Source organism: Ptychodera flava, chromosome 16 (assembly GCF_041260155.1).
Source record: "Ptychodera flava strain L36383 chromosome 16, AS_Pfla_20210202, whole genome shotgun sequence".
In the NCBI taxonomy this organism is placed as follows: Eukaryota; Metazoa; Hemichordata; class Enteropneusta; family Ptychoderidae; genus Ptychodera; species Ptychodera flava.
Window position 1 is genome coordinate 20,022,137 of NC_091943.1, and position 10,998 is coordinate 20,033,134.

General features: G+C 40.0%; 1 protein-coding gene and 1 pseudogene across 1 annotated transcript; both read right to left on the reverse strand.

Moving 5' to 3' along the window:
- Positions 1–2,242: 2,242 nt before the first annotated feature.
- Positions 2,243–8,786, reverse strand: LOC139114237 (uncharacterized). The gene is made up of 4 exons (XM_070675813.1): positions 8,687–8,786; positions 5,136–5,207; positions 4,060–4,146; positions 2,243–3,336 (listed from the first exon to the last, which is right to left on the reverse strand). Exon 4 carries the CDS (start codon positions 3,283–3,285, stop codon positions 2,965–2,967), a length of 321 nt encoding a protein of 106 aa, XP_070531914.1. The 5' UTR covers positions 3,286–3,336; positions 4,060–4,146; positions 5,136–5,207; positions 8,687–8,786; the 3' UTR covers positions 2,243–2,964.
- On the reverse strand, positions 2,325–2,879 carry LOC139152845 (TNF receptor-associated factor 2 pseudogene; annotated as a pseudogene).
- Positions 8,787–10,998: the final 2,212 nt, after the last annotated feature.

The window sequence follows — 10,998 nt, forward strand, 5'->3', positions numbered from 1 at the left end:
TCCTTTGGCAGGCCCTGCACAGACCCTGACAAACCCTGTGGTATAGGTCTGTGTCAGCAAAGACGTCCCCACTGTTGTGACAGGGGCTGATGTGCAGGCCTATATCCACGGCTGTGGGGACATGACTGTGTACCGTGTTAAGTGGACACGGATCTGTTACAGGGCCTGAAATTTCTGCCTGTCTCCGAGCACTGTATTTACGTGACTGCATAACAATGTGAATACAAATCTGTAACAGGGTCAACAGTTTTTTGAATGTTCACAAAATACACCTGTATTCATTTCTGTTATCAAATTGGCCCATTTTTCTGAAAATATTGACCCCTAAAATCTGAAAAAATTTCAGACCCTGTATAGGCCCTGTAAATTCAACACTGATACACTACTGTTCGTACACCAGTATCGGAGTCATGTGGTCACAGTACTGGATACACTCAGAGTATACATTCCTTTATTACCGGGCCTGATACAGACCTGTCCATACACCCCTGGCATCTGACCAATTTTACTGGTTCTGTAACAGAGAATATTTCTTAGGGACTGTTGCAGGTACTGATCAGACCTTGTTACAGGCATGTAATGAAATCTGCCTGTAGTTTTCTTGCTGTGTATCTTAACTAAATGGAAAACACTATTATTGGGAATAGTTTAGATAAACTGCGGGGCACACAAGGGCATTAATTTTAAATCTGTACATAAAGACGTTTTGGCCCAAGGCCATTTCAGTTGATTCTGCATTTAGTAGTGTTTTACATAAGTGTTCACCAAAGATGCAAATCAGTAGACCATACATCTATGGCTGGCAATAATAGGATAGTATATCATCGTCAGTGGTTTTGTTAAGCTTGTCTACATTCTAGTCTTGTGGCGATTTATATTTTGTCCTGTTTGATTATAAATAGGTATATTAACTATTAATAATACAACCATGTAAGTTAATCACCAACGTGGTGGTGGTCCTCACGATGATCAGTTTTTGATGGTGTAATCAAATAATCGATAATTGTTAGGTAGGAAGTCCCATCTGACAAAAATTCAACCAGCTTGCGACATTTTTGTCTTCAATTCGGGTTTTCGTAGATGTCCATAACATTGACGCCAACGTAAACACATAGACAAAAGATACAATTATTGATTGTGTTCCTGAATGTGAACAAAAGCGAAAACAGGTCGACACTTTCACAATTTTGTTAAAATATTCATTATAAGTTGTCGCAATATCTAGCAACATGATCACCATTTCATAGCGTTTCCCTAGCTTTTTACTATAAATTGAAACAGAACCATAATATTCATTTTGATTGAAGTAACATCTTAAGAAATTTTGAATAATTCTCGACCGTATGATTTATCATTAATGCATATAATCAGCTGCGTCTGGTTCTAATGATTGTGTATGCCATAGCGATCATATGGTTTAACAATGAGCTGTCCCGGTATAAAGTGTCTGAAAAAAATGTAAATTTGACGTTCAGTTTTTCATAGTGGTTAATTGGCTTGAATTACATATTTAGTGATGAAAGACAACTATACTTCCGGCTCTGTTCACTTTCGCCAATGCGGAAGGGACAACTCACAAATTATCAAATATAGTCATGATGATCATGCGTTCCCAAACTGTAATTTATACTACTACTCTCGGCATAGAGGACTCACTGAATCTCTAGCAGTGTGACCACATCTCCTCCATCCTCATGCTGCACTATTCATTTAACATAAGCTTAACTTCTGCCAGTGTAAATTCCAAAATCTATCCACTGTAAGGAATCCTCAAGTCGTTACAGCCGATGCATGGATGGGTCGGATGATAGTAACTAAGCAATGAGCAAACCCGGGATAAACGTGTCGGAAAATGTGAAACTTGATGTTCATTTTGTTATACGGTGGTTGTTTCGGATTGAATTACGTTAGTAAAACAGACATAAAACTCTTGTGATATTCGCTATTGGCGAATGCAAATAGAACTACTCATAAATATAATTATGATGATAATAATTTCTCAAACTAAGTACTGTCGATATAGTGATGTTAAAACATGGGAGTCCTGTTGTTCTTAAATGATACGTATAAGCATAAAATAATTTACATACACTTGATATACACATTGTGTTATCTTGCCTACAGCTTCATTACATGACTATGTACTCGGTCTGTTACTCTGCGAATATTCATTAAAGTAAGAGTAAAACAGAAATCTTCAATCATGAAAATACAATTATTAGTTTAAAGCAAAAACTAAATGCACTCTTTAACATTATGTTTATTCTTCACTTATATGACTTGTTAAGTAAGATCTATTACTCTGAACATATATTTCTGCTTCTTCACAAATCGCTCGTATCCACAGATATACGAAGGAATGCGACATCATCTTTGACGTAGGCATTGTGGCCGTTATCGAGTAGACTGAGCGGGAGAAAAAGCGGACAGCCCGATGCAATATTGAGATCACTAGTTGGACGCTTGAAGGAACTTGAATTTGGATCTGGCCGGAAAGCATCGATCACGTGCTCCTTGTTGTTCTGGTCGATCCACATAAACGTGACTTTCTGCCTGAATGGCCATCTTAAGATGGCGTCGTACTCTCCCTTCATGATGACGAAAAAAAGTGAAACGTGGTTTCCTTTTCCCATACCATCACCATGGAGATACACCCTGGCGCACATCTTGTAACCGAAACGACTTGTGAAGAAGGCGGGCGAGTATAGCGACAACGTACGGCCTGATATAGCATCTCGTCTCTTCCTCGCGAAGTCGATTATTTTCCACGTTAGGACGCCATCATATCCAGTCATCTCTAGCGATTGTATGCGAAGATCATGTTCAGCGAGTGTAACATCTTTAAGCGCTATCACCTTATCCTGTGCTTTTACTTTCATTTGGAGTTCTTGTAGGCGTTCTTGAACCCGTCTGTCTCTTCCATCGCTGCCCGTATGGCCGCTGCAATTCTGTCTACCTCTCTGCTCAAGACAGCGACCACGCCTCCGAAGTTGTTGCCTTTATTTCAAGTACGTCGATTTTGTTTCCCAGATCTCTCGCGGTTTTGTCAGCTTTTTCCAATTTACGATGCATGCTTTCAAAATTCGCGGAGGTCGAACGTTGGATGGCGCGCTTGGTTTCCTTCGCCACATCATCCTCGACAACTCTTATTCGTGTTTGCAGACTTTCTATTGAGTGTTCAAGTTTCGCAACAAGATCGATGGTTTCTTTGAAATCTCTGTTATTTTTGTCATATGACTCTGCGAATGTCTTTAGTTGGATCAGCGTGCTTAACATTAATTGCATGTGTTGTTCGATCGCTTCAGAACTGTGTGCAGCTGCTTTGCCTCGCTCGACCTGCATATTAACAGAACGAGGTTAGAAATTCAAGGGAAGGCCAAGGAGATGTGACGTTTGATATTATTGCCGACGAGTGCATGTCACAAAAATAAAGCAATCATTACGGAAATCTAGAGTCATCCATACTGTCATGTTACTCATGACAAGATGTACATGACTGCCAAATGTTGTTATCATGTACGGGTAATATATTTGATATTATGATCATGATCGGCTACATTGCAAGCTTGCATAAAGCTACATCATAAAGTCCGCCTCTGTTAATCACGTGCCTCAGTATCCACCAATAGTCATTATGTTGTTACATATTAAAAGCACTGGTGAAAACTTGACTTTTGTCACTGCATTCTATACTGTTTGTAATTTTTTAAGTGGTAGTGACCTTGAGGACAAAATACAATGCGTATTTACAATGTGCTCACTTGACGTGTCAGAGCTACGGTATTGCAAATATAACATGTCATATCTGTCGACTCGATCAAATGTATCAAACTGATTTCATCCACTGATGCCATAGATATAGCACGATGTAAGCTTTAATATTTGGATAAAAACATACAAAATATTTTTAAGACCACAGCAACGGCTGGAAACAAGGTATCTCGTGACTTACCTGTGTTCTAAAGTCTCGGTTTCCTGATGTTCAAACTATAAAAATGTGAAATAAGGTTACTCGGGAAGGATACCGATCTCAGCGAGTCTGAGCCAAATTGTACTCACAGTTTGATCGCAGCCAATTTCATGAAACTTGCACCATTCTCGCTCTCTTGTGCAGTCCCCTCTCCTTGGGTCCACATGTTCTTCCAGCTGATACGTGAGATAAAACAGAACGATGACATATTGAAAATTGAACGAAGGATTCCTTCATTTTATGGAAGATAGAAAAGTATGAGTATACTTGTAGTAAAGTGAACTGAATGTTTTGGTACAGCTCCGGTGTCTATTGGCCAAGACGCGTCTATCAGGAGGAAACACTGTTGTCATCTGACCGACCGACCGTATATAACATTATGAACCAAAGGTCAATAGGCTGCCAGGGTTACTTTACAGAACGGCCAGTGTGGACGATTTGTCTCATATTACTGTGTATAGCCTAAAGTGATGGGAAATAAATGGGTACGATATGACCAAACATTCCATATATGACAATCTGGTCAAGTCATGTACAGTGTTGGCTGACGGAATTTCTCCTGAAGAGCTTGTCGAGATTGAAAAACTGGTGCACTTGAAAGTATTTTTCTTTGTGTACGACTCTATTTCTTGCCCTCATAAATGAGACTCCTGAATTGCAAAAATTGTATATCATTCGAAATTTTGAAGCACACACAATGGGCCGAGGTCTGATCGCCCCTGACCTTCAGGGAATGTGTTTGTTATAATGATTGACGATGTAAGATAACCAAGGAATTACTCAAAAGGGAGAGACAGTAAGATACGAAACGAAGGATTGAGAAGTGGTAGCAGGAATACACAGGCAACATGACAGGAAAATAAAAAATAGAAGAAAACAATAATGAAAGGATATAAAAATGGTTCGCAAAGAGAAAGATAACGAGTAGAGGGAAACTAGAATTGTATTGGTGTTTGTACATAATAAATATGTATACTTAGTATATCAGACAAAGTGTCAATGACGTACAACCCTTTGGGAACAATGGATAACGCCAGGAAGAAAATCATAGAAATTTTGGGACAGTACAAGCAAGCTACACAAATCGCCGAAAATGGTTTGAAAGATGATGGAAAGAAAAAAAAACGGAATTCACGACAGAGTAAACATTGCGAACAATAATTACTTTATCTCTTGGAATCTTCTTCAAACAGAATACACAAGCGACAGGTAACTTGGTACATTCTTTTTCATGATTCTGAAATAAATAAAGGAGTAAAAAGTTTGTGTGAGATTTGAAAAGAACCAAATGGTAGAGCAAATAGGGTTCTCGTTCAGAATGGCGGGGCTTATAGTAGTAGTTTCATTATCGCAAATAGTTCCTTGGGTAAATATTTAAGTCTCTGGACCCAGTTGCTAAGAGGTAATAGTAATCACAAGCCTTCAAGTGTGTATTTAAAGCAATAGGTTTATGGTAGGGATTCGGTGTGGGGAGCTTCAGAAATTGCTCTATTCAAAAAAAAAATATCGATCATTTGTGGCAGCAGGCCGTTATTGTCTCTGAGAATGCTGCCACGAAATTGTATTTTCAGAGAATGGATATGAGTGAGTGTTTCTCAATTAATGAGATAGCCAATGCAGTGTTAGAGTCACGCTGTCCTGAGATGGTCTGCGCAGACATTTCCACATTTCCCCGCATTCTTCTCCTATCGTTGGTTTCATTCTTCACAATCACATTTCAATTTCAGAAACTGTTCAATTTCAAACGCAAAAATGTCAAACACCCTCAGCTTACTATCTTTTGTATTGAAGTTCTATCTGTAGCCGGGGTAACAGAAGCCTGACTCAAATTTTAAAATAGTTTATTTTTGTTCCAAATAACGATCACGCTTTCTTATCGTAATCTCAACGACATGTTGAAATAACAGCAAATGTTTTTGAAGTGAACTCATACTTTTTTTAGATTTTACCATTGAATTCAAGTCTAGTCAGACCTAAAACTCACTCAACTGGTCAAAAACAGTGCACCTTGATGGAATGAAAGGTGAGTTGATAAGCAGAATATATTTCAAGTAAACTCCCTCGCACCCTAATCGGGCCTATAGAGGATCCTTTCATGCCGTCGACCATTTGAGCTCGGTGCAGCTCGGCTCATCGAGCTGATGTGGCCAATACTGCGGTTTCGCCAAGTAATGCTTCCGATCCTAGCTCCGCCTTATCGATGAGGGCATAACTTGGTTGGGTAGAGAGTTAGGGTAGAGATGAGGATCTACGTGGGGCTATGAGGCAGCCGAGGCTTTGCACGTTCTATAGGTAGTCAACCAATAAGCATGGTTCAATACAGAGAACAAAAATATGATTCGAATTGTTAGAATTTTATCATTTCTTGATATCCACGATACAAATGGAATCCGTGGCACAATTCGGCCAACCAATAAACCAATTTGCATTTTCAAAAAAGAAAATTGAAATGGAGCTAATTTTCAATTTTCAAATGGTTTTGTCATCTTGATTATTAACTTTTAGGCCTTTTTCTAAATTTAAAATCTTTGGGCTGAGATTGAAATATAGGAAACAGGTGTATACTGCTGTGAGGATGGCACTTTACGGCCATTCAAATTTCCCTCTGACAAACTCTATTTCCCACAATTCGTATTTCCGTTTTTTCAATTTCCAATATACCAAATGTCCGATTTTCGCATTTAATTAGAGGCGTGGCAGCTGATAGTATCTATCTTTGGCCTAGGAATGCATCAAATTGTGCCAGTTATTTGCGCGGGTAACTCGTTTAATGGATCGAGTAACGAACATACAAGGAACAATAGTGTTGCGGCCGCCGGAAAGGAAAGTCCGATATGATCAATTTGACCTGACCTGCTGAAGTTTTGCGCGCTTCCCGTCAACGTCGCAAACTGGAACATTGTGTAAAATTGTGACAGTCATCAGCCCAATCAGAGCGCGGCATCCACATTTAATTTTATCTGATCAATTTATTCAGCTGTCAATCTTTGTACGCAATGATGTCCTCCTCATATCATAGTTTTAATCCGTATGCAGGCTCACTTTATAAATTGCACCCGTTCCAACCCGATCCAAATCTTGACCCTTAATAAGGCGTTTGATATCATGTTTGAGACATCATCGTCTAACAGTTCGTTCAGAGATACCACTTGCCCTGGGCAAAACATTTTGGAGATGAACACCTATTTCGCGGTGACTTCTTCCTTTATCACCCATTTCTTGAATTTCCTGCGGCTGAACGCGCACCCGCACTCTAAAAACCAAAGAACAGCTTTTTTTCTTATCTTCCAGTATGTGAGACGATGTTAGGGATTGGCCGGTTTGTTCAGCCTCGCGCGCTCTGTACGTACGTGTGTAGTACTAGTACACACACTCCAGAGTTTGCAGAAGCCGTCTGAGATAGCGTTCTACATTTGCACTATAAATCGGAAGAAAAAATGTTGACATTGCATTAAAGCGGTCACTACTCTGACAATTTGTAGCTGTGGAACGCAGCTATTGTTGGCGGGGTATAGCGTGCGCCGCTATGCGGGTCATCAAAAGGCGGGGTTGACCTTTGATGACCTTTTGATGACCTGCATAGCCACGCACCCTACCCGCCAACAGATAGCCGCACAGCTAGACAATTTGATGTCCCAGTGAAGAATGTAAGATGTATAATAATAAGATTATACCGCAAAGGACGCACTTTGACATCGGCGCCATGCATCACCCTCCGCTTCGCGTCGAGAGATACGCTGCGCCAATGTCCTCGTGAATCCTTTTCGGTATTTTCGTAATAACCTCATACTAGTAAAGTTACGCGCCCGAAAGGCGCGCCGAAAAATGAAACTGAATGATGAAATCCATGGCTAGCACGATGCAAACTAGGCAAGTATGAGTCGTGTCGAAATTTAAAAACACACTGACCCCCAATTGGGCATTTCAAAATAGGTGACCCCATCACCAAAGTGAAAAACAGGGTGACCCCATGAATCCACCGGCCTCCAAGGCCGAAGAAACTGACCAGTCCCTCATTCCCGCTAATTTTTAAAAGTATCTTGTGCCAATCATCGTAACCAAGCCCCGCCCTAGTACATTTGGTCACACTGAGATAAATGTTACACCTTAATTCCAATTCGATACAGTTATTTCCGCCATAGTATGAAAAGATACTGGGCCACGCCCCAAATGAAATGGGAAAATCGGACATTTGGTATATTGGAAATTGAAAAAACGGAAATACGAATTGTGGGAAATAGAGTTTGTCAGAGGGAAATTTGAATGGCCGTAAAGTGCCATCCTCACAGCAGTATACACCTGTTTCCTATATTTCAATCTCAGCCCAAAGATTTTAAATTTAGAAATAGGCCTAAAAGTTAATAATCAAGATGATAAAACCATTTGAAAATTGAAAATTAGCTCCATTCCGATTTTCGTTTTTGAAAATGCAAATTGGTTTAATGGTTGGCCGAATTGTGCCACGGATTAAATGGCCCCTGCAAGACAATATATGTGTAATGGTGACGTCACGAAATGAAAAATAGTCTTTGGTCTCGATTTCGATAGTCAGACCGCGAAACAGAGTGACTTTGAGACTTGCGCACATCCGCAGAGATAACAGTCACTGTGGCCAATATTATTGTGTTATAGTTGAACGAACCAAAGATTCAAAGATCAAGATTAATCGACGTATACTCAGACAGAAAAGTTAATTACAAATCCATAAAGTCATACCTCGATTTCTTTGAACACTATAAGTACATTACAGTGTATGCTTTTATCAATCTCATGATGCAATCTCTCTGGAGATGGTATGTGAGATCCCGACTTTTTAGTTTCTTGTTACATCGATTGGAACAAACCACAATGGCGTATCCACATTCCAATTCATGATCCTGCAAAATTAGGAAAATGAAAAATATATTATTGACCTTGTGAAACTGAATACATTGTTATAATTTTCCATCATTAAAAAGTGCGGAGTAAATTATTCGAGAGAAAGTTTTACTATAAAACGTTAAGAGTATTCAAATTCGGTAAGTTGCACAACAAAGGAAGGGAGCGTCATTTATAAAAGCCGACAAGTTGCAACAAAAGAATTACAAATTGTACAAAGGTTTATAAACGCCTCTAAAATGAATCTACATCAGTGGATTTCAACTAGGCACCGCAACTCAACGTATGAGACGGACGCATTTCACGTACAAAACAACCGGTAAGCTTGGGTATCACGACACATTTCAAAGCCACCGACACCTTGATTAATTACATTAAACCAGCATGGGACAGCCGCTCTGTCTAGACTGAGAGATACATCGGACCTACAATGTAACTGTTTTTACGGTTTCGGCTGCAAGCTAAAATGAATTAAAATATCGCATATGTTGCTCCGGGATGTTGCTGCTAAGACAAGTCGAAATACCAGATATTTTGCTGCACAAACACCTCACATTGCAAAACGAATAAACAAAATACATACCTCTTAGCCAGGAAGAAAAAATAAATTGTTCATCGGAATCGCCGCTTCTACTTTGGCACATTTGGAAATTTTTTTTGATCGCGGCAAATTCTTACTTCCTCATTACAAATATTTTTAGTACTGCCGCTGGTGGCGCCCTACACTGTGTCGGGTTTTCATGGGCACGGGATTTTGAATAGTCCTGTTTCATAAGTCAGGTCCATGACATATGTACCAACATCAGTGATTGGTTCATCTGGTAATTTAAGGTCCATTTGCGTTACGCTGATTGGTGGGACCTCATGCGTTAGGTCTCATTACTATGTATTATTCACTTTACAACTCCCTGATTGGTTAATGTGTAGGTCCGGTCCTCCAGTGTTCACTGCCTCATTATGCAATGTCCCACGTGCTTCCTGGCTACCGCTGAAGTAATACGTTATTCGTGATGTACACGGATCGGCCGAAAGTTACAACGAAAAATGCCCGACAAACCTTCATGCGTTAAATTTCCATGTTTTTACTTATCCCTGCCCCTTTATGCATTAAGTAGACTCGGTTCAAGTCTGTGATTTGTTAATGTTTGAGTTGAGAGAACGCAACGATACTGGTATTTTGCTTTCATGTGAAACGCGCGCGTGAGTGGAGTGGACGCGATATCGATGTGTCGGGTGAACGCGGGGGAGTTTCACCTGGAGGTGAATCCGGCAGAAACTGACTCACTATACTGCGCAGACTCAAAGGTCACCCATTCAATCGCTAGGAAAAACCCCGGAAAAACATGGCCTGGGCTACCAAATTCCGAATAGTTTTGTACGAAATTGGAGAGACACAAGAGAAACTATTATAAATGATTTTATTTTTTTAAAATTCATCGACTTGAATCAAATCTAGCATAACAGGCATGTTGGCTCTTTGTTTTCCAATTGTTGGTTACGTACAAAGTTCACGCTTTTCGTTTTCATTTTGATTTGACGGGGGCAATGGCCGCATCCACAGCAGTGAGGCCTGTGAATGACAAGAGGAAACAATAGAGCTTCAAGGCATTACGTAACAAAAATTACGTAACGGTTTCAGGTCAGTAGCTCATTTCAACCAACTCGTGCAGAAAAAAGGACAAAATTTCTCCTGACAATATTTAATTCGTGTATAATTCACAGTATCACATAAAATGCCATGAATACTGAAGGAACTCTCGAACAAGGTCAAATCTAACTAGACATTTTGACAAATACTCGGCATGAGTACCTTTCTTCATATACTGGGATCGAGCTGCGACCAAGTGCAGGCATCATCCAAAAGTACATGGGACATTGCATAATGAGGCAGTGAACACTGGAGGACCGGAACTATACATTAACCAATCAGGAAGCTGTAATTGAATAATACATAATAATGAGACCTAACACATGAGGTCCCTCCAATGACTGCTCCGAAAGTGGACCTTAGAGAAGCGGATTAACCAATCAGAGCATGCAGTACATGTGTGTAGGACGTGTAATGTAGGTCATTTGAAACAGGACTAGTGAGACTTCATACGTGTTTAGACCTAGTTGACCGCCAACACGTTGTTGTGACGTCTGAATTT

Coding starts and splice junctions, on each gene's coding strand:
- LOC139114237 (XM_070675813.1), bottom strand. CDS start 3,285: ATGCAATTAATGTTAAGCACGCTGATCCAACTAAAGACATTCGCAGAG.